At 40.1% G+C, this 22,753-nt stretch overlaps 1 protein-coding gene across 1 annotated transcript in view; it reads left to right on the forward strand.

Annotated features, from left to right (window-relative positions):
• Positions 1-22,753, forward strand: part of khdrbs3 (KH domain containing, RNA binding, signal transduction associated 3) — a 132,572-nt gene that overhangs the window by 87,921 nt on the left and 21,898 nt on the right. Inside the window, 4 exon segments of the mRNA XM_003443757.5 lie at positions 4,112-4,258; positions 5,069-5,208; positions 12,321-12,441; positions 12,444-12,500. Coding sequence (XP_003443805.2) covers positions 4,112-4,258; positions 5,069-5,208; positions 12,321-12,441; positions 12,444-12,500 — 465 coding nt within the window.

The following is a 22,753-nucleotide window of genomic DNA, read 5'->3' on the forward strand; positions in this document are numbered from 1 at the left end:
TGATTGTTTTTCATATATTTTTTCATGCAAATATACTAAGGAGCACATGAAAGGGAAGAGGAGAGACAGATCTGTGAGCAGTTGCCTCTTTCCAACACCCCGCTCACACTCCCTGCACAACACCGGCAGCTCTGGTGCTATGAGCAAAGGAGCCCTCTGCTCGTAAAGCACAGATTTATGGGTGAAATTAACATATCATTAACATACCACAGGCACTCTTAAAAGAAGGTTATTTATAATTAGGTGACATCAGAGACACTGGTTTGCGTGACGCTGGAAAGAGAGAGAGAGAGAAGGGAGAAGAGGAAGCTGCCACCATTGGAAGTGCCCTAGAGAAGCCTTTTTTTCTTCTCTTTTTTTCATTGAAAAGGAAAAACTGGGACGCCAAACCTGTTGTTTCCTTTGTGCGATGCGGTCAGAGACATTTGGGGTTTTTGCTGTCCTATTTCTCGCTATCAATAACACGATACTGGCCTGTTTCTGTCGGGTCTGAATGGCCTGTGCGGCCCCTCTGTTTACACGGTATACTTTTCTGTTGCAGCCTGAATGTGCTGTGCTCTCGCAGACTCGTGGCGGAGAGGAGCGAGTTACATCTGCTGTGCTTTCAGGGGTTTGGGTGGAAGTAAACAACAAATGCAAGCCCTTTCAGGCGAGCCCATGAAAAAGTGTTGCAGGTTAAAGCGTTATACATAAAATGAAGGCCGTCGTGTGAAGTCCAAGTCTAGTAAACCGTTATTTTGAATTGGCATATTTTGGAGCAATTAAATAATGTTTCACCCACCACAAGACTGTTCTATAAGAAGACATGATTTGGAAGAACTGAACATGATTTATTGAGATGGAGAATTTGATTAACAAGACTCTGATGAACCAATGTGGCAAAACAGAGTCCCAGAATTGACAGGAATTAGGACAGGACCCCCTGATGTCGAGACGCTGGTGGTGTTGGAAAGGAAGACGAGGCTTGCAGGGGGTCTGAGTGAACAGGGTGAGGTGGAAACGGGGAAGAGGCAGACTGCATGAATGAAAGGCAGAATGACAGAAGAGCACTGAGTTGACGGTGTGGGGAAGTGAAAGTGGTATAAACAATCAACAAGAAGCTTTAATAAACAGGAATGCAGGCGGATGAGTGATTACAGATCCTCTTTACTGAACACTTTTCTTTGTTACACGTGACAGTAATCTGGGAAACTCGCTGTCAACAATAAGGTGACCTTGATATTTCTATAAAAGATCATTTCGCATAAGTCAAATGTGCGCTCTAAACCGGAGCTTCTCAGAGTGCCACTGTGGAGCCGGCGTATAACAGGGAAAACACACGTTTGCTTGGTGTTTGTGTCTGCTCAGAGGATGATAGATGGTGATTTATTTATTTTTTAACTTTTTTTTTCGGGTGAATGTTATATTTCTTTACATTAGCTGTGTTTGTCAGAGGTAGGAAAGTTTAATCTTCTATGATTGCCAAACATCATTTTAAATTGAAAAAGAACATGACATAAACTGAGAATTAGAGATTTGCACAGTAGTGCATTCTTCTCAAAAAACATGTGGGAGAAAGGGAATGAAATGCAGTGTATGACTGTGTATCTGTCTCATCCAGACCTCAATGTTAAGCTAAAATAACAAAGTCTTATTAGTTAATTTGAAATCACGCGCATAAATCACACACAACTTTAGGAGCATTTTGCATGTCTTGTCAGTGCATTTTAAGCTTTCGGTTACTTTACAGTATTAAAGGTCAAAGTATGGGAAAGATTATAGTTTCTAATGTAAAGTGCATATTGATAACCTAATGAAAGGACTTGTTGTGTAATTCATACAGTATTTTATACCAGGCTGTACTAACGCTGATTCTACAAGGTCAACAATCTGAGTTTAACCTTAGCGCTGTGCTAAGGGACAGGATATCAGCGCGGGGGAATATTGGTGGAGGAAAAAAAGATGCCTAGAGTCAGTCTATTTTTATTCTTGGTTTAGATTGACACAAAATATTGATTTTGCAGATACCATATAGTTTCTTTTTCCAATGCAAAATACACTACCTCCATCTTGTCTATCTTGCCATTCAACCAATTCAGTCTGTGAGAGTCAATGTTTTATATCTCGTTGTTCAAGGTGCTCATCAAATCCAAAAAAACTGACAGGGTAAGAATTTCAGGTGTTAGCACATGAGCGTCTGGCAGCGCCCAGTACTGCAGATTTCTTTTTGTTGTATGAGACACTGAAAAAACCGCTCTACTTGAAATAAATAGAGCTGTGTATTCTTAAATCTGACAAAATTATCTTGTTTTGACAAAAAATCTGCCAATGGGAAAGCAAAAGATTTTTTTGCTAGAATCCTTAAAACTAGCAAATGACTCTAACATGTGTATGCCATTTAACTGGACAAGACTGTCTACAATTTACACTAAATTTGACTGAAGATTTTACAGCTTAATTTAGATTTTCATATAAACAAGAAGAAACAAGAAGCTAACTGTAGGACAAACCTTAGTGTCATTAAATATATTTCTTTTTCAGGCCTTTGTTTGGCTTTATTGGAGGGACAGTGAAGAATCGACAGGAAAACAGAGGGAGAGAAAGAGTAGAAGACATGCTGTCAGCCATGCAGCATGGGGGCACCCGCTCAACACAGTGACCTAAACCAGTGACCATTAAATACATTTCTTGAATTGAAAAGTTGTTTATGTGGCTTCACTCTTGAAATACGAAAAATAATCATATTCTTATTCTGTAATTTTAGCCAAACCATTACCATACCCTGTAACTGGGGGAGAAAAAGCTCTAGATGAGCTGAAATATCTTATAGAGAAAAAGTTAGACATATTTTCCTAGAACAAGCTTAATTTTCTTGTGCAAAACCTGCTTGTTAAGAATGTGTTTTATTTTTACACAAAAAATAAGAAAAAAAAGTCCATAAACAAGAGTTTTTTTGCTTTCTTGAAAATCGTTTTTTGCAACGGAAGAACAAAAGTCCATCATGCTTTCACACGTGTTTCATCTCTGTCTGACATGTTGCCATGCAGCTGCGTAGTAGGAAAGTATCCAGTCCTACATTTGTGATCCGTTATCTTGTTAAGATCAGCTAGCAAAATAGCAGACATGGTCACTGTTATATGGCAGAACTATTACATGTCCGTTAGATGCTAAAAAGCTCACATTTTAAGGAAACACGTTGAGCCAACAGCTCCACCAGTAGAGGAGGAGAAGGATGCTGGTGCTACACCTCTGAAACCATAATGGCTAGCTTTTAGCTAAAGCTGCCTTTCTGTGGGAAATAAAGACACGTGTTGCTGGTTTTGCAGTGGAAGAGATGTTTCCACTATTAACTCAGTATGCAGATGAGGAGGTGAATGTACAGTAGTCCGAAAACCCTCTGGATATTTTATTATAGGTCTGGTCTTTACTTTACAATATAAAGAACCTTGAGGCGACTGTTACTGTGATTTGGCATTATGTAAATAAAACTGAATTCCTTTTTTTTCCCATTAAGATGCAAAGCTATGATGTCACAGTAACGTGATTGGTCATTTGCAGTGTGATCTGAACCAACATTATTATAATAATCCGGGACAAACACCACCACGGGGATGTCAGATTCACCCCTCTACTACACACTGAGTGAAAGATTTAAATAAGCAATCTTTTTTCCGTATAAATGATTTTTCTAAATGACTTCTCAATTTTTCACATAAGCCTGTTTTACAGAAATCAATACTGCACTCCATCAATTATAAATCAAAACTTTCATTTCCTCCCAGAGTTGCTTAATTTATTTTAATGAAGTGACAGCGATCACATAGATGAGCTGAAATGCAACAAGCAGAGATGTCGGCATAAGCATGCACTGCACATCAATTCCGCCCATTAGTAATGAGGACGGGACAAAAACAATCAGCTAAATGTGACAGCTGAGGAGATTGTAAAGAATGCCCATTGGCTAAAGTTTTTAAACTCTTCAGGAGCAAAGCATCAAACCTCATTATGTTAACAGTTATGGAAATCGTTACAGGTAGATGAATGTTCCTTGCAGTGGGAGCAAGCCCAGTCTTATTGTTCAGAGAAACAATACATGATAACAAACTGTTGTTCTTTCTTGTTGTGGCATCAGGAAGAAGAGCTACGGCAGAGCGGCGAGGCCAAATATCACCACCTGAACGAAGACCTGCACGTCCTCATTGAGATCTTCGCCCCACCAGCCGAGGCGTACGCCAGGATGGGTCACGCTCTGGAGGAGATCAAGAAGTTTCTCATACCAGTATGTTCCCTTTCTCCTCACACACACACCTCTTTTGGCTTTTCCTTTTTTCTCCTCCTGAATCTCTCTCCAGCTGCTCTTTGGCCCCAGCCAACTCATTTTCAGTCTGTCCACAGTGAAGTGAGTGAATAACAGCAGAGATGAGTCGCTCTTTCACTGTCTCTCTTTGTTTGTAACTTGTACTATAATTCTGTCAGGGTCTTCCAAGTGTGTGTATGTGTGTGTGATTCAGTGTGTGATCCTGTGTGGGAAGTCGTGGGTATAAGAGGAATAAAAGAGCACAGGAGGGAATCTCTCTGCATGGGCCAAACCCTCCTTGGCAGCAGCATACAGCATGGAGCATATTTACTCTTCATTCATTATGAATGATGTCTCCAATACTCAGAGCTCCAATGATTTACATCTCGTCATTAATTATAGGCAGTCCCGTCCCCCCCGGCTACCTTCTCATCTCAAAGTTGCCATAAAGTGTAGACACTGATACTGCGGACACATGACAATCATATCAGTCATTTTAAGATTAAAGCCATATTTCCATACCGTTTTAAGTTAGGGGCAAAAAGCAGCTGTGTGAGAAGATGAAGTCAAGCTGGGTCCCGAGGATTTATCAACAGGAATGATCTGAAATGTTTTGCTGCCTCAGGAACGGCGGTCACGGCAGTACTGTAAAGTATATTAATTAGATATTCCCGGGGCTGTAGCCCTGGAGATAAAGGACGTAATTTAATACAGTGTAATTGAAAGCGAGTCTATTGCCGTCTGCACGCATGTGTGTGTGTGAGTGTGAACATGATGCCTCCCTGTGTGCAGGATTACAATGATGAGATCAGACAGGCCCAGCTGCAGGAGCTCACATACCTGAACGGCGGCTCTGAGGATGCCAAGGTGCCATCAGTGAGGGGCAAGTCAGCCGCCCGTGGAAGAGGGACACCTGTTCCAGGGCCTCCCAGGTAACCTGTGTCCAAATGTGTGTGAGAACGTGTGTGTGTTTGTGTTTATGTGCAAGATGTTGTGCATTTCAGATCATCTGGGGATTGAGTATTATTTACAAATAAAGAGCCACTGGGAAGGCTCTTTATCTATTTCTCCATAAATAGATGTAAATAGTATCCAGTTGCATTTTCTGAGTTAATGTCTCTATTTGGAATTACAGCACATTTTGACCGTCTGTGTCTGATAACACAAGAAATATCTGGTGTTTTTGTTTTGGATGTTTATTATGTCTCTTGAATCTCTGACGTGACAGCCTAGGTATTTTTTCAAATGCAGTCTGGGTTGGATTTACTGAAATCTCAGCTGTGTGAGTGTAATTACTTCTTGATTTAATTAAATAATACCTCATGGGCTAATACAGCTTTTCAGTACTGATACCAGAGTACCAGTCAGAAAGTACTCTGACTGCTATATAAGCACCAGTCCATTTACCTTTAGTGGGACATTGGTAATTCATGAGTTATGAGAGATAGATCACTTTGTTCTGAGTATAGCAGGTGAAGAGTGAATGTAGTGATGTAGGTGTTTCTTCTGGTGCTCTTCTATGCAGTTACATTCAATAACTGACACACTGTAGAGATTCTACAAATACTCAACTCTGCTTATCACTGTGAAACTCTTAATAGACATTAGGACCATTTAAGCCTTTTACTTGCTTTCCATATCGTCAGTAATTCATAAGGGTCTGCATGACACTGTACGCTGCTCAAAAGAATTAAAGGAATGCTTTGAAAACCAATCAGATCTCAATGTGAAAAAAAGTCAAGCTTGATAACTACATTGATATGGACCGGCTAATATAGGAATGTATGGATGCCACATTATTTGATGGAAATTAAAATAATCTACGGAGGGCTGAATTTCACCGAAGTGAAAAATGATGCGACAGATTGGTCAATTTTGCCAAAATTTCATTGTCGCAACTCAAAATAGTGCTCCTCTAATTGTTCTGTTCCTAATGAGATGACAGGTGGTGTCCTGAGGAATAGGGCTGTGCAATATGACCAAAACCTCATATCCCGATATAAGACATTTATCACCCAGACAACAATATATATCACAAAAATTTAACATTTTCTGTAAATTCTGTGAATCTCCGGCAACTCGACTTGCGTGAAGTGTTTTCAGCTGGGAGTCGTGTACCTGGAGTCGAGTGTTACATAAGTTGAAACGGCCACAATTTTCTTTGTGAGTATTTATTACACAGCGTGCTGCGGGGAAAAGCCTGCTCTAAGGCTTATTTTTTAGCACCTGGCAGCTCTTTTTAGCTTCTTGTCCATAAACACTCTGCATACTATTTCACATGAATCAGTTTATTTTGAAAAATCTCAACAGGATCTTCAGCTTTATTGTGAAAGGTTTATGTGGAAAATCAACAAGCGGACGGCGGAGCCACGCGATGGTTTTACCATCGTTGTTGCTAACGACAATGCATAAAAACAGTCGCTTGTCTGTCCGTAGTGTGGTTATATTAAATATAAGAAAAAGAGAGAACTTTAAGAAATTCTACAGTGACCATCAAAATGATGAAAAAATATTGCTGTAAACAGTTTATTTTGCGACACCATGAAACAAACGATAGCGTGATATGAAACGATAGACGTTTTCATATTGTTATATCGAACAGCCCTACTGAGGAATGTCCCACAAAATCTGTACCAGGGCATCACTGAGCTCCTGTGCCACATGACCAGGTGCAACCTGGCCCCACTCGAGAACGTCAGCTCTCAGGCCACCTTCATGAAGTCTATTTCTGATTGTTGTTCTAACAGGGCAGAGACGAGTAAGTATGTGTAAAAACTCTTAAAGATCCAAGACAAATGTGTAACAACTAGAGACAGTGGTGTTAGTGGCTTGATTGTTTAAACATAGGGGCTAAACTAAAGGACCAACTGGTGATGTTACCAGTTATTCCACATATTTGTGACGCTGCCCCTTGATACAGCTACAACAGGCAGACTGCAAACATGCAGAGTGTAGCACCTACGCAGAGCTTTGCAGAATTAGGATAACAAAATAACACAAAAAACACACAGGATTAAATAGGCCATTTTGAAAGCCCTGGTAAATAGCCTAGGTTGCCATTTATACTTGTTGGTGCATCTGCCAGAAAGACGTGTATCATAATGTGTCTGTACTGATCTATCGCCATTCCAACAGGACAAAGCAGTGGTATTAAACTGAGCACAACAAACCAGACAAAGACTTCATGTGTAATATGACGTGTTATTGAATAGTTTGGAAGTTGTTTCTTACTTTTTGAAAGAATAAACTGTAACAAAAAACTTTCTTCTTAAGCCAGAAAATGAGCACTGGTATTTCTGAGTACAGCATGCAGAATGGCTGCAGACCTCAGCAGGAATTAAAGAAGAGTGAGAAACTGTAGTTACAGCAAACCCAACGCAGTGCCGTTATCAATTGAATTTGGCACTGTGGAACTTTGCATACAGCTGCTCATTCCTTGAATTTATGCGCTTTTTTAATGTATTCTGGAAGACTAACAGGGCACAAACAAAAGAACCAAAGCATCAAATATGAGGGAGACAAGTTTTTTCTTTTTGCACAAAACTGTGCTTTTTATCAACCATTGCTTTAGAGGTAGAATTGGGTATTGCTTATCCTAAATATTAAACATTTAATAAAGAGCTACATTTATTTGTCATTCCAGTCAAATAAGATAACTAAAGACAAATGTAAAAAGAAATTTCTGCATTTTGAATGTTAAAGATATGAAGGACTAAATATATTGTAGACATTTGGCCCCCAGGATCCCTGCTGTAGACCCTTTATTCCACTCATGGTAGGTTTTGACAGCAGCACCAGCACTTTAATGCAGCAAGCATTCCTTGAACAGCCTTTTTGTAAATGCAAGAGATCAACTGGCGCATCTGTTTACGGCAAAGCCAGACAAACTCACCCACTTTAATAAAGTACAAGTCAATAATCTGTATTTTTCATCAGGCCACAGGCAAGTGCAGTCTGATTTTGTGCAACACAATAAGTTTGCTGCGTGAACAGTTCTTACACACAAAAGCAGAACACGCTGATGTTTATTATTTTGCTGAGACTTTTGAAGTTTGAAGCTGATAACTTGCAAGTAAGTCTGACTTCTTGTTCTGTTACTTCACTCAGTAGCTCTGCTGTCAGAAAGATCAAATCAAAGGCCCTTCTAGAAATGCAGCTCACATTAATTACTCAATGCTGTGTTTAGCTAAATATTATGACACAGTAGATATACATTTTATATTAACAATGTAATTCTGAAAAATAACTCATTGTAGTAATATTTTAAAATAAATCTAGTGGAGAACATTCCACGCCCCTATACACACACCGTGCATGCTGCTGCAGGTCTCCTGAGTTTACGACTATGAGCCAAATTTGGTTTGATTTGTGGCAAACTAAGCTAAGTTTGTTTGCCTGCAGGCAACAGTCATTTTAGCTCTTCCTTAATTTAATTCACTTTCTCAAACAAAGTGGGAGTGCATGGAAGGTGAAAAGCTCCCTTTCCTTGATGCTTAAGCTTTTTGAGCATGTGCTGTGATGTAGAACTCATATTGCTTTTTCATTCTTGGAAGTTTTGATTACCCTTACAGTAACGAGTATGGCTGTTTTGAACTAGGCTGCAGTTTGATCATGAGTTAGATAAAGTAGATCCAGGATAACAGCCATCATCCTTACTTGTGTTATAAAACCTTTTTATTATAAAATACAGTATAGAAGCTGCGTGGGCATTATTTTTTAATACTTTTTATTAGCAAATGTGATCATCTGTACATTTTACAGTTTACACAGCTGGTTATAGTTACAGATGTTAGTCTACAAAGTCAAAAGGGTAAATTCATGACTGTTGATTTGTCAAATCTAAACTTTTAAACTTTAGTTAGTGATCCTCCATCAAGCTGTTCTTCTGAGATTGATCTGGCCTTATGCGCATTATGAGGATCTAGATTGTACTGTTTGTTTGTTTTTTTGCAGTGATAGACAACAGTATCATTGTAGCCTTTTAAGGTTAAACAACCCTTTTCAGGGTGGCAATATGGAAATGAAATGCAGATATGGAAACACAGATAAGTTTAAAAATACACCAAGGCAAGATAAGATGCAACAAAGCACAAAGGTGATGCCAATCCATCATTTAACAAAAAATGCCCGAACAATCCTGAACCACCTCTGTTCATATTTTGCCTTCCCTATGGGCGCAGTTGCTGAAACTATTTGCAATTTACTTACAAAATATATGAAATCTTACAATATTCAACAATAAATAATTCAAGAATCATAAGAAAACTGAAAAGTAAGAAAAGTATTTCAACATAACTACGCCTTCCTCTTCCCTTAGTGGCACAGTCTAGTGAGCTCAGCTCTCATCAGCCCCTTTGGATCGCAGTTGCCTTGTGTCTTGCAAATAATTCCTATCTAATTCATAAAGGCAGACAGATGCATGTTGCAGTCTGGCTGAAATCAGATGGGAAATAGTTACTGTGAATTTCTATTTAATCTGAATTTCTGTGTCTGTAGATGGAACAGACAGAAACAGATTTCACTGGTTTATCACAGTTTACTTACATATTACCACCAGCACAATTCATGTAATTGTCAACTTGACCCCATTCAATTGCAGACTGATAGCAGACTGACTTTGTCTTATTGCCTTTTTATCAGCATCTGCAGGCCCCACAGTAGTTTTACCCACTGGGGCTTCCATGACTGAGAATAAGGGACTAACTAACCTAACCCCTAACCCCTACATTCTGTTCCACACTCTAATCCCGTCGGTGGCAGCACCACATACCCACATTTCACATTAGTACAGGGCCCCACAGTGGGCAGCCAATAGAGAGGAGTTAGCAGATGCCAAAAACGATTAAATTAATTTACTAAACCAAACTACTTCCTATACCACAATTATTATTAGATTAGGTATATTTAAATTAACATTTACTTAAATATTATTTAGCAGAAAGCCTTTAGAAAGTATGAATGTGCAGAATAATAATTCATAATATTATTGCTTGATGTTATACTTACATTAAACACCATTATTTCTTAATTTAACTGTACTCCCCTGGTCATGGTTAGCACACAGAAATAGTCCGTGATTGAGGCGAGTGTGTATACCACCTTTTGGTTAAGCTAACAACGTACGTTTTGTGAATAGCAGTGTTTGTTTGTTCCATGTTAAAAGGTCATGTTTTACCCGAAACTGCTATTCATGTGTGATGAAATAGGTCAGGCCGGTGAGCAAGCACCTCTAATTGGAAAACAACAATGATAGTAAATAGTGTCTAGCAGAGTGCAGTGATGCAATGTCTGGTGTCCATAAACATTAGCAAAGCAAAGCCTCATTTGCATAAAATCCTTTAAATGCAAATGATCTCCAGTTGATGCTTGCTTCTGTACCATCTCTGTGAACCCACGCTAATTCCAGCTCCTTGGAGACCTCACAAGACTACAAATGAAAATACTCACGGCCATTAGGAGACTTTAACGTTCTTTGCTCGACGCTCACTTTAAAAAAAAAGAAAGAGAAAGCAGTCGTGTTGTTTGCTCTTTGTGTTTAGAAAAAGAAAACACACTTCTTTTATCAGATTTTGAGATAAACAAGGTCACGGAGAAAGGGCGTTTGTGTTGCTCAGAGTCAGAATATAATTGGCTGTGTTTTAAATTACACTGTAATTAGCATTTACCATGCTTAATTTGTGCGTGATAAGACAGAAGTCCCACAGGCTCCTACAGTGGAAGTAGCATGCAGTTTCTTCCATATTTGCACTCACGCTTTTTTGATGTCGATCTAATAGAGACTTTGTAATTGATGTTCCTTTTTACACTAATGTTGACTGGAGCTGGAGCTGGAATAGAAGGATCCAGCTCTTAAAGAGGAATCATTTTTACAGTATTTAAACTTAAGGATGGTCAAATTGCAATCAAGTAAACATTCCCTACTATCCTGGTTAGTCTTTTTTCACTCTCTCTGTCTTCCTGCCCCAAATCTGTGATGTTTCACCAGGAAAAAAAAGAAAAGATGGGAAGAAGGAGCTGAAATGGAAAGCATAGAAAGAAAATGACCCCTGGCGGTTTTCTGCTGCTGCTCCAGATCAGTTAACTGCTTTTAAAAAGAAAGCTCATTCGATGTAAAAAGCGCGCGCAACATTTTTACCAAACCACAAGGTCAGACCGTCTTTGATTTCCAGCAGAACAGCTTGAATTTGCTTCCGTCTTGATTTCAGCGCGAGTTAGGCTCGGTGTTCCAGATGTCATCAGAATCGCTCTCTCGTTTGCTGCAGAGCAGTGTGTGATGGGCATGCTTGGCTACTAAAATATTAAAGGCAGAAGTCGGTTGTTGGCAGTTCTAAATATCAAAAGCAACCATGTCTAAGAAATAGATTTTAAAAAAATGTTCAGTTTTTGCAGAATTCTAACCAGTGCTTTACTCTCAAGGCTGACAAGTTAGAAAATCAACAAACACAGTAGAATACATTTATTATAAAACAGGCAGAAGTACTTTTTTTTCTTCATCTACATTTGCCTTAATAGACAAGAAAGCAATTCAGCCACAAGACATGCTGTGTTTTGAGTAATGGACATGACTCACTTCTTCTCGACTGGAAGAACTTGCCCTCCACCCTCGCTGTTCCTCTCTCTCCACCTACACACATAACCTGCCTGCCGAATGTATCAAATTCATTGCTACGGTTGCAGTCAAGTCATTCTGGCCGATGTAGGAAATCACTAACTGGAATGGAAGTAGATGAGGCAGCTTCACTGCAAACATGATAAATTACAGCACATCATCGTGAAGACATGGAATGCAATGGACATCTGAGATAGATGAAATACTGTGAACTGATATGCATTTAACAGTATCGTTTACTGCCTTAAAAATGATATGAATATGTTGTGTTGTGCATCTGATCCATCTCAGCTAGACGCACATTTCCATTCCTCCCTCCAGTAATCTACAGAATTTATTACAGTCGCCTCCAAAAAAGCTAATAAGATATAAAACATGCATTAGCTCTTCTTCTCTTTCATCTAAACCTGGGCGGATGTTTGTGTCTCGTGTCAGGAGTCGCGGAGGAGTTCCTCCACTGCACGCAGCACTGCCTCGAGGAGCGGCACCCAGAGGAGCCCCGCCCAGCCGGGTTCCATCCTCCAGAGGGCGAGGGGTGCAGAGAGCCAGAGGGGCCCCCCGGCCACCGGGTACAGACCAGTTCCTCCCATAGTCCAGGACTCATACGGCGAATATGTGAGTATTTCCAATCAAATGTGAGAACACAGCAGTGAGCATGTGTGCAAAAATACGTTTGTGTGTTGTAGTTTGTGTCCATGTGTGTGTGAAATTGAAGTTTAACATAATTTTCACAAAGGTTGCTAGAGTCGTAGTGTAGGGCTGAGTGCCATATCAACTGCTCCTCGTTTTTAAAATAACAATGAAAGAGTTTTATTGAAATTTTTCAGATTTGGATTGATTTTTATGTTATATTAAAAATGTAGATTCAATTTTTACATCTTACTGTTTCCATGAGGCAATCTCTGGGGATTAAAAATGAAGCCACTGGAGAAATTGTTATTCCTCTAATGCCCACTTGAGGCTGGCATGTCACCCTCCAAATATGGTCACTGCTGGGTCTTCAAACCCAACGGTCCCCAACCCACAGGCGACGGACCGGTACCAGTCCATGAGTCGTTTGGTACCGGGCCGCGAGAGTTGAGGCTCGGGTGTGAAATTTATGCTTTTCAGGGTTTTTATCGTTAACTCGGTTTCCCTGGGTCTTTTCCCGTGTTGTAGTTGTGTGTCTTATTTTGAACGCAATATTTACACGTTACCATAGCGACCAGAGAGCATTAAGGGGCAGAGAGGAGGATGTTAGTCTCAATGTTGTTGGTGCATCTCAGGACGACGCTGCTAATAAAGTTACACAATTACACAGTGAATTCGTGTTTATTATTATATTTACAAGATACCACAGTTTTTGTCTCGGTCGTATCATTTTATTTTGTTGTATTTATCCGCGACACCTTAAAGGCCAGTCCGTGAAAATATTGTCTGACATTAAACCGGTCCGTGACGCAAAAAAGGTTGGGGACATGCAAACCAACACGGCAGCAGCAAAACCCCCAAACCATGAGTCTGAACACCAACCAATGACATCGCAGTGGTTACATCCATCTTCGACTGAGCTATGTTTGTGTCCAAATAGTCTATGATCGTTCTCTATGAATGTAGCTTGGTAACATTGTGCTTTCTGAGAAGCTCATTTAACAAGCTGCAGGTTAATTGAGGATATTTTTCTTCAAAAACACAACATTTATGCATGGGTCACTTTTGAGTCCATCTTTTTTGTAATGTTTGTTTAGTTTTAGAGGTGTTTGTTTTGGACAGTTCCACCCCCATACTATGGAGAGTAGAATCTAGTTTTAAATATTACATTTTAAAGCACAGCAGTGAGGGTTTTCTTCTCCACCGGGCATGTCCCGGTTACTGTGGATGAGAGGTTTTCAAACTGTGAGGTGCATTTCCCCAGTGGGAGTGGGAGAGTTGGAGGAAGAAGCCAAGAATAGTGAACACTGTGTTCATGCATTCTTGTGTTATGGAAACAACACCAGATTAGTTGCTGCAATTTCATTGCTGATCTGTCTGTTCATCAGCATGGCAGCAGCAGGAGATGCTGTGACATATAGCTGAAGGAGGTGTAATTATAATGTGTGTCAAACATCGAACTCCTTCTCAGAGTCATAACTCTGAAAATGCAAGTTTCATGTGCATATTTTTATACTTGGTATAGTTTCTGGTCTCCAAGTATACCAACATTACGTGGCTGTACATTGTCTCAATGACACTTCAGCGTTGTCCCTTAGGCCTCAGAATTGTTGTGTTTTTAACTAGTAAGGTACTACTCCTGTTTGTTCTGTAATGGGTATGTTGCAAACAGAGACTTAAAAAGGCTAATTTGGTTTATGTTCCTTGTTCTAATTATCCTGAATTTAAATAAATACAGGATAAAAATCGAGTTCAATTTGTAGCCTGTGGCTAATTAATGGACATTATGGGATCATTATTTTCTCCTAAGAGTAAGATCTTTTTTTTTCCAGTTTGAAATGTAAGCTCTCCTCTGTTGTTGCCTTAACAGTCAGAATGTATGAATCTGATTTCTAATTCTGAATTATCAATATTGGAGCAGCATAATAATAAAATATGGATCACACACAATATCTTGTCTCATATATGAAAAAAACTAGATGTGACTATGTTTAAGGTAGTATGTTACATTCGGGTGTCATAAAACTGTAACCTATTTAAGATCCACCGTCTCTGGCAAACTTAAGGCTAGGGTTAGAGTTCAGTCATACTTTAGCCGCAAAAATCGTTTCAGACACGAAAAAATGTTACTTTCAGCCTTCTTGCATGTATTTTGAACTTCAAATTCTTCTGTTATTCACAGTTAGTTCTCATACTACATATTTAATGTTATCACCTAACTTTAAAACAAATATAAATTAAAGTAACAATTTTTTCTTAAAAAGTTAAATTGTATAGTGGTCCATCTACCTACAAACAGTCTCATTCCCATTTTTTAGGTGGTTCAGATGCCTCTTAATAAAAGGGAAATATAACCCAGTATATGTTCACTTTGTTTAATTGTTTTGATTCAGATATTTTTGATTTATTATCAATGTATATGTGCTGCCCAAATAGTAACCAGATGTGTTGAAAATGTTGACTGTCAGTCAAACGTTCTTTACAGCTTTAAAAATGTATACTGTTAGGCTACCAGAACACAGTTAATGACTGAGTCATTCCAGTAAGTAATACTTCTTCAGCGGTTTGCCATTTAAAGTTACCATCATAGTTCATATATAGTATCTTTTTTCTTACCTCCATCTCATTCTACAGCGTAGACTTCACTTGCAGGCAGGTTGATAATCATGGAGGAGCAACTTTTGAGCCACTAGGCTAATGTTTCTCGAGCTGTTGCTAGCTTGCTAACTGATCTTACAGTAATATTTTGTGCTCTTCAAGATTTCAGTCGGCCACTGCATACCTGAAATCAACATTATTCTTAACAAGCCTAAAAATCTGGGTTCAGAGGCTGAAGAATGAAGTTAATCGCCATAACATGAATGTCAGACACATTTACAGTTAAAGAGGTTACGTCCACAAACGATTGTGTAATTGTGTCGACTCAGCACGGTCTATATGAAACACGAAAAATATCTGAGAGTGATGTGTAGGTCTTACCACCTTTTAGAGACATTTCCACCTTAAATCAGTGCAGCAAAGATACAAAATGGTGAAGATGGTATCACCAGAGTACAGAAAATTAACTGTTTGATACTCAAAATGTGGCACAGATGTCTCTCCCAGATGTGTTTTTGTAGTAGTTCACATCCCTGTGGAAAGAAAAAAATCAGTCTGAAGTTCCCTCACTTTAAGCTGTGAGTTGTTACAGTAAACAGTAGAAATGTGTTTTTCGAGCCGTTATTGTGCTCTGTTCTTGTAGCTTACCTACAGTCTTATGGTAACCTGCAGTATCAACAGCTCCCAGAGATGAATACATTAGGCTTAGAGTCAGAGCCTTTTGTGCATTTGCCAAGAGAGTCTCCTGCCGCACTGTCAAGGCAAGTTCCCCAGAGACCCCGGGATCAGCATCGCATATTTAGCAGAGGGAAGGAGCGAGGAGGTGGCCTGCATTGGAAAATTGCCCCAGCAGCCCATACCTAACCACATCTGACAGGTTTATTCAGAGGTTGCAATTCAAATGCGTGGAGGTCGTAGAGAATGACTCCTGGACCAGCTGTTTGCCATCATTGTCACAGTTGTAAACTGTGTCCCCCCACCCCAGCCCCCGTTTCCCTTCCCGACACCTGCACCTGTGTGTCTGTTTGTGAGGGGAAAAAAAGACCCCCAACATCTGCCACATGATAAATCGAAGCACATCGCTGCAAATTAGAGGCTCAATGAGTTACTCTGTATTATCTGAATGTATCACTATCCCAGGGCAAGCGTTCTCTGTCGGCCGCTGACAAATAGGCCCCTGTATTCATCAATGAAATGACAAAGGGATGTTTCGCTGCTTTCATTTGTCACCGCTTAGCTTTCGCTCATATGCACGTTCCCGTTGTGCTCTGCTCGGCATCGCCACGGGCCAGAACACTTGTTCAACTGGAGGCGTCTTCTCTGCTCTTGTTCAGGAAGAAAGAGCCAGACCTCGATTACCCCCTGGCGATTTTTGTCTTGATGATGCCCCGCCGTGCAGTTGGCATGCACCTTTTGTTAAAGGTTCTACTTGCATCAGTATCAAATTACTCTGAAACTAATTGTTACCAAACAAAATCACAGAAATGTCATTATCCCGTGTTCCAGTCCTGGCTGCCCCAGCCGTCTTGAGTGCCTACTGTGACTGCAGCCAAATCTCATTTCGTATAATTCATTAAGTGCATTGAGATCACTGTCTTACCTGCTGCTAATCCCATTGGAGGAGAATTAAACATGATGTAACTCCCATGTCAGAAATGAGGCTCTGGCTGGTATCTTTCCGTTCCAGCATTGCCAATATGGAACAGAATCCAAGGAGGCTAACCGAAATAGTAGAACATCAGCTCCATGCTGGAGATGTACGCGAGAGAAACTGTGTTTGTTTCTGTTCACACGGTAGCTGAATTCCTTTGGGTGAGAAGACCACAAAGTGTGCAATGCATGTGGGTTGGCATTGTTTATGTTAAATCCTCCAGGAACAGTAATCCGTTCTGAGCATTGTGAGTCCTTGCTGACTACTGTGGCATTAAAAAAAAACCCAAAAAAATCTCCCTCAGGCACTTCTCCGCATGTCGAGTCCTGCTGAGAGCCAAGCACTGTTAATTGAATCATGTTGTCTAACTCACTGTCCTTGTAGCAGTTTTAATCTCAATCGAATGTGAAAATATTTTAGATACAGTAACAAAGAAGCTGCAACCAACTGGTGTGGCAGGCAAGACCAGTCATGAAGATAAGATTGAATCCTCCCCACACGGGACCAAACCTGTGATTTGTACTAATTGCAGAGAAAATGGAATTATTCTTTGTTAGCACCCAACAAATGAGAGTCATCTGTAATTTCTACCACAAATTAAACATTTCAGTTATCCTCCACTATTTTATTTTTGTATGTGGAGCCTCTAATTTGTTTTTGTGGAGCAAATTATTGCCTTTTTTGTCTTTTCGTTTTTAGCCTGATAAAAATGCCTCAAGACAACATATTGCCACAAAATGTGATTTTCTTATTGCCTGGAGACTGACGAATTCTCTGATTTTCATTCAGCACCTCCAGCAGCACAGTTTTATCACGCATGAAGCAAAATATCTTTCTCTCTTCAATTAATGTCACATTTTTTATAAAGCACCAATTCAAAACATCAGTCACCTCGAGGCACTTTACATTGTAAGGTAAAGGGCCTGCATTGTTAGAGAGAAAACTGTCAGAATTGGACAATCTAACCAAACCTAGAAGTAAGCACTTGGAAATACTGGAGAGGAGCAGCTCACTTTTATGAGGAAGAAAGCTCCAGCAGAACCAGGCTCAAGGAGCAGCAACCATCTGCTGTGACCAGTTATGGAGTAAAGGGAAAGAGAAGAGCAACAAAAAAAGAGGGAGAGGGCAAAATGGGAGAGGAGAAAAAATGTTCAGTGCATTATGGGAAGTTCCCAGGCAGCCTAAATTTCAAGTAGAAATTCACATTTAACTATTGCATCTGTGATCTGTTCTATATATAACCAGAATACAACCAGCTGGCAGCCAGTGGAGACGAGTCCCCCCGAGTTGTGTTCAGTGACATAGACTCATTCAGACTGTTGGCAACATGTTGGCAAACTGTTTGCATTTATTAATTAGGCAAGTATTTTGAAACCTTCGACATGGTCTCAGAGAGTGATTGCAGTCAGTCCAAGTCGGATGGCGACTGTTTGCAGAAAACTTGCAACCGATCAGGCGACCTGGGCCTTGCGATCAAAAGCGCTCTTAAATGTACAACAGCCTCAAACTGTGGGCACCTGTGTAGTCGCTGTAGTCGGTCGCAGAATGTGAAAGACTTCTATGCATTCATCAGGCGTCCTCTAATTTTTTTTATAGATACAGGGAGGCTACTGTCCTGCTTTTACTCCAGTGACTGAGCTCTGTCAAGCTAAGCGTGTCGGGTGCTTTTCAGCTGAGCCGATTGTTCGATTTTCTCAGGAGCAGGGTGCATGAGATGAGCCCTCTTGTTAGTAGTATTTTTCAGAATCCAGAATATTTGAATTTTTTAAATAAATTAAAATATTGATATTTGGTGTCCTTGTATTAATACAGTCTTGCCACGACCTGTCATGACTCTGTTCTGCATAAGCACGTATAGTCGAGCTACATCAGAAGTGAAAGCGGTGAGTGATTTGCAGTGTGCAGATGTTTTTCTTCAGGGCTAATTTATTGATGGCATGAATTCCCTTGATAATACTTGGCAGGTGTGAACAGAATTCATTTAAAACTAAGCCAAGATCAAAACCAAAGGTGTTAAAATAACGGAAGGAAAAACATTTGTCAGGCGTAACACGGGGTAGTGATACTTCAACTTGATGCATGAGGCCAACTTTTTGGCACCCTCAATCTGATAGCGTGAGTAGTATTTCTACCCCTGCAGCAGAAAAGCTCCAGCAAATTCCAGCCTGTTCAGCTTTCTGAAATATGCTGGCAGGAAGAAGCTGAATAAATGACACAAAGCTACTTTGAGAAATTTTTGACCAAGACAGATGACCGAGGATTGCAAATACTGGCTTATTTGTTTTCGGCGCGGCAATATCACGGGGTGTTGTTTTGCCTTCATCGTTAAAAAGTTAAGACCAGTGTGTGGCACAGCTGTATGGAGGCGAGACATTTTTCTTTGAACAGATGGTGTCGTAATTTAGTCATCTTGGGAACAACAAAGCTTTCCTTCTTCTTTTCATTTGCTTAATTTTCTCACTTTGTTGTTTGCTTTTGTGACACCTTTTGTTGCGTTTCTTCCTGCTCTTTAGCACAGGCCACGGCGTGCGTGCACTTTCTGGGAAAAGTTCGTAGAGCGAGGGCTGCACGTCGCTGAACTCATTTGGATTTCGTACAGACTGCTTGGAATAAATCCAGCGCCGGAGTGTCAGTGGCATCCTATCTGTTACAGTGGTATTGTAGAGCACAGTGCCGCGGCTGTGATACGCCTGTTGTAACATGCAGTGCCAGACCCTCTGTTAGTCCTCAGTGGCCTCAGAGGCCAGTCCTTATCTTTTGACAACACGCCTCTCAGCCATCCACTAGCATTCAAATGAAAGACTCACTTAGGAGCTGTTCTCTCTCCCCCCTATCTGTCTCTGCACCCCACCCCCGGCCCCCTTCAACCTCTCACTGTCACACTAATCCTGTTTAGCGCTGGAAACACAGCACCGTTGCAGTATTGTCGCACTATTGTGCTCTGGAAGGTATTTCGAGTAAATGGTATATCAGTACAGACACATCAGATATTATAATCGCTTCACTAAAACCATCATCACAGTCTGTGCTCCATTTTTAAAAAGCTTTTTGTGTGACAGACGCCAGTGAAAAGAATCATTTTAAATGTGCCACTGTGATTTATAAACCAGGCATGTTTCTCCTCTCAGCCTTCTTGTAACTCAATTATAGAGTAGCTGCTCTAATAAATGGCAATAACATGCCATTGTTAAAGTTTAATGTGGCCCTTAATACCAGTCAGCGTTGTCCAATGTGAGTGGACAGCACCTAGATAGAGTCACCAGTGAGACGAGATGAGGACTTAGCGGTAAGGGCTTGTGCTGAAGCCTAATTAAAGTGTCTACCAGCGCTGCACCCACGGTGCCTGGTCTGCATCTGCTATGGTTAAAGAGGGCTTTGCATCATGGACCATATAGAACAATAGACGTTTTGAAATCTCTGCTTGTAAATTTGAACCCTCCCACACTGGATTGTGGAACTTTGTTTATACCAGAGGAAGCTAAGTCATCAGCTAATGCTAGCAAGATTGTTAGCAGTCTCATTAGCCCTGTGGTTGCATTACCTGCTAATTAGATGTAAATAATAGACTAATACAGTACTACAGCTTCAGTCATCAAGCCACATCACATTTGTAGTTTTGGTTTGTAATAGTGTTGAGTTGGAGATTTTGACATGAGATCCTATGCGGATTGACTCATTATGGAGCCAGCCTCATGGTAAATGGACTGATTCTTATATAGTGGTTTTCTACTCTCCCACAGTACTCAAAGCACTCTGTACAACATGCCACATTCACCCATTCACACTGCCTTCTATGCTTTTAAGTGCTTACTAACTACCATATTCATACTCCGATGGATGCAACTTGGGGTTAATATCTTGCCTAAGGAGATTTGGCATGCAGACTAGAGGGAGCCAGGGATCGAACCACGTACCTTCCAATCAGTAGATGACCTTCTCTATCTCCTGAGCTCATGTGGCCATTGCCATACCATACCACATTTTCTATCAAGTGCTTTAAAATAAAACCAGCGTTTACAAAGTGCTGTACATATATGAATAGCATAAACAGAAAATACAATCAAACGTGTTAAAAATAGAAAATTAGAAGAAATAGAGTCAACCTCATTAGAGAAACAGTTTTTGGCAGTTCTGCTTCTGTTTGTTGTTTGTTTGATTTTTTTTAAAGCAGATTCTGTTTTGCCACAGGGTATTGCCATCTTACTAGTAGGCGTAACAGCAGAAATGTCAGTCACTGTGGATTTTTATCAAAATATTTTTAACCCTGTAAACTAGAATTGTTTTTCACAATAACACACAGGGTTTCTTAATAAATTCAGTTCAGTTTTATTAATCAAGCCCTAATTTTACTGCCATATCTTGGGTAACTCTGGATTGTAAACCCTTCCTATTATGAAGAAACAATTGCCAGTTATGTGAAACACGAACAACGAAGACGTTACATATTACATGAATTCATACGAGAGAACCATTCAAATTAAAATAACACCACTGCCTATTTTATTATTTTTATATTCACTATGTTTTTATTTATTATTCTTAAAAAAGGGCTAATCTATAACATGGATGTGTCTTTTTCTGGTAACAGGTGAATGAAATTGTAACCTGCTTTTAATAGAAGCCTGGCACAAATAAATTTCATCTTGTCTTCTAATGTTATACTTATTTTGTATAAGAAAATTGATATGTATTGCTGCTACTCATAGAAATAATGGCATGGGAAAGCCACATGATATGAAATCAATACAGAACACACATAAAAAGGGATAAAGTTATCCCTGTAGGAATATTGCACAAATATAGTACACAGAGTTTGACGTGAGGAGCTAAAAAAAAGTAGTGCTTTCTTTTTTCTTTTTTCTTTTTAGTATTAAGGCCATTTCCTTGCAGTCTAATGCTACTCTAATAGAACCCACAAAGTGCATTTGTGAGGTGAGGTCTATTTGTTTTTTTGTAGTAAATTTTCTGAATGACAATGCAGCATCAGCAGAGTACGGAGGCTACTGGTTGCTGATGAGGAGGAAAACTACTCTTTAACTCTCGATTACAGAACCCCCCTGCTGCCTTCATAGCACAGGAACAGAATAATTTTTCTATTAAGATCTTCACATTAAATTAATATTCCTCTTACTGAAGGAAATTGAATTCAACAATGCAATTTAAAAACAAATAAAACTGGGTATTGGAGGGGAGTAGGAGAGTCATCTCCCTGGTTACATGACCGCTGGTTGGTCTCAGCAGTGAACTGGAGCTTGTACTATAGATGTGCCATTGCATGGGTTTCCATGGGCGAGCAGCTTCATGTCAAGCCTTACATCACAAAATAGGATGGCGTGATTTAATGCACACTACCACTGGACTCTAGAACAAATTGTGCTTCATTATCTGGCAGTCTGAGATCGTTACCTGCATGACGCCATTGTGCCAGGTCTGTTTGGTGGAGGAGGGATAATGCTATGGGGTTGTTTACGCCGCCTAGCTCAGCGAAGGGGATAATTAATGCTTCAGCTTACTATGATATTTTGCACAATTTTTATACTCTCAACTCTGCACGAACATTTTGGAGAAGGTCCTTTCCTGTTCCAGCATAAATGTGCTCCAGTGTACAAATCAGGGTCCATATAAAGACAATGTTGGATGACTTTGGATGTGGAAGGACGTGACTAGCCTGCACCGTGCCCTGACCTCAACCCCATCGAACACCTTTGGGATGAACTAGAATGGAGATTGCAAGCCAGGCCGTCTCATTCAACATCAGTGTCTGTGCTCACAAATGCTCTTTAGGAGATTTCCTGCAGACACACCCCAAAACCTTGCAGAAAGCCTTCCCAGAAGAGTGGAAACTGTTGGTGCTGCAAAATGTATCATACATCTTCATGTGGATGATATTCGTAGGTGGCCCAGTACTTTTGTCCATATAGAGTATCAGTGACTTAGGCTGGTAGACTTTCTCCGGCCCACACAGCTCATTATTTTTAATTAGCCATAC

Source organism: Oreochromis niloticus, linkage group LG22 (genome assembly GCF_001858045.2).
Source record: "Oreochromis niloticus isolate F11D_XX linkage group LG22, O_niloticus_UMD_NMBU, whole genome shotgun sequence".
Classification (NCBI taxonomy): domain Eukaryota; kingdom Metazoa; phylum Chordata; class Actinopteri; order Cichliformes; family Cichlidae; genus Oreochromis; species Oreochromis niloticus.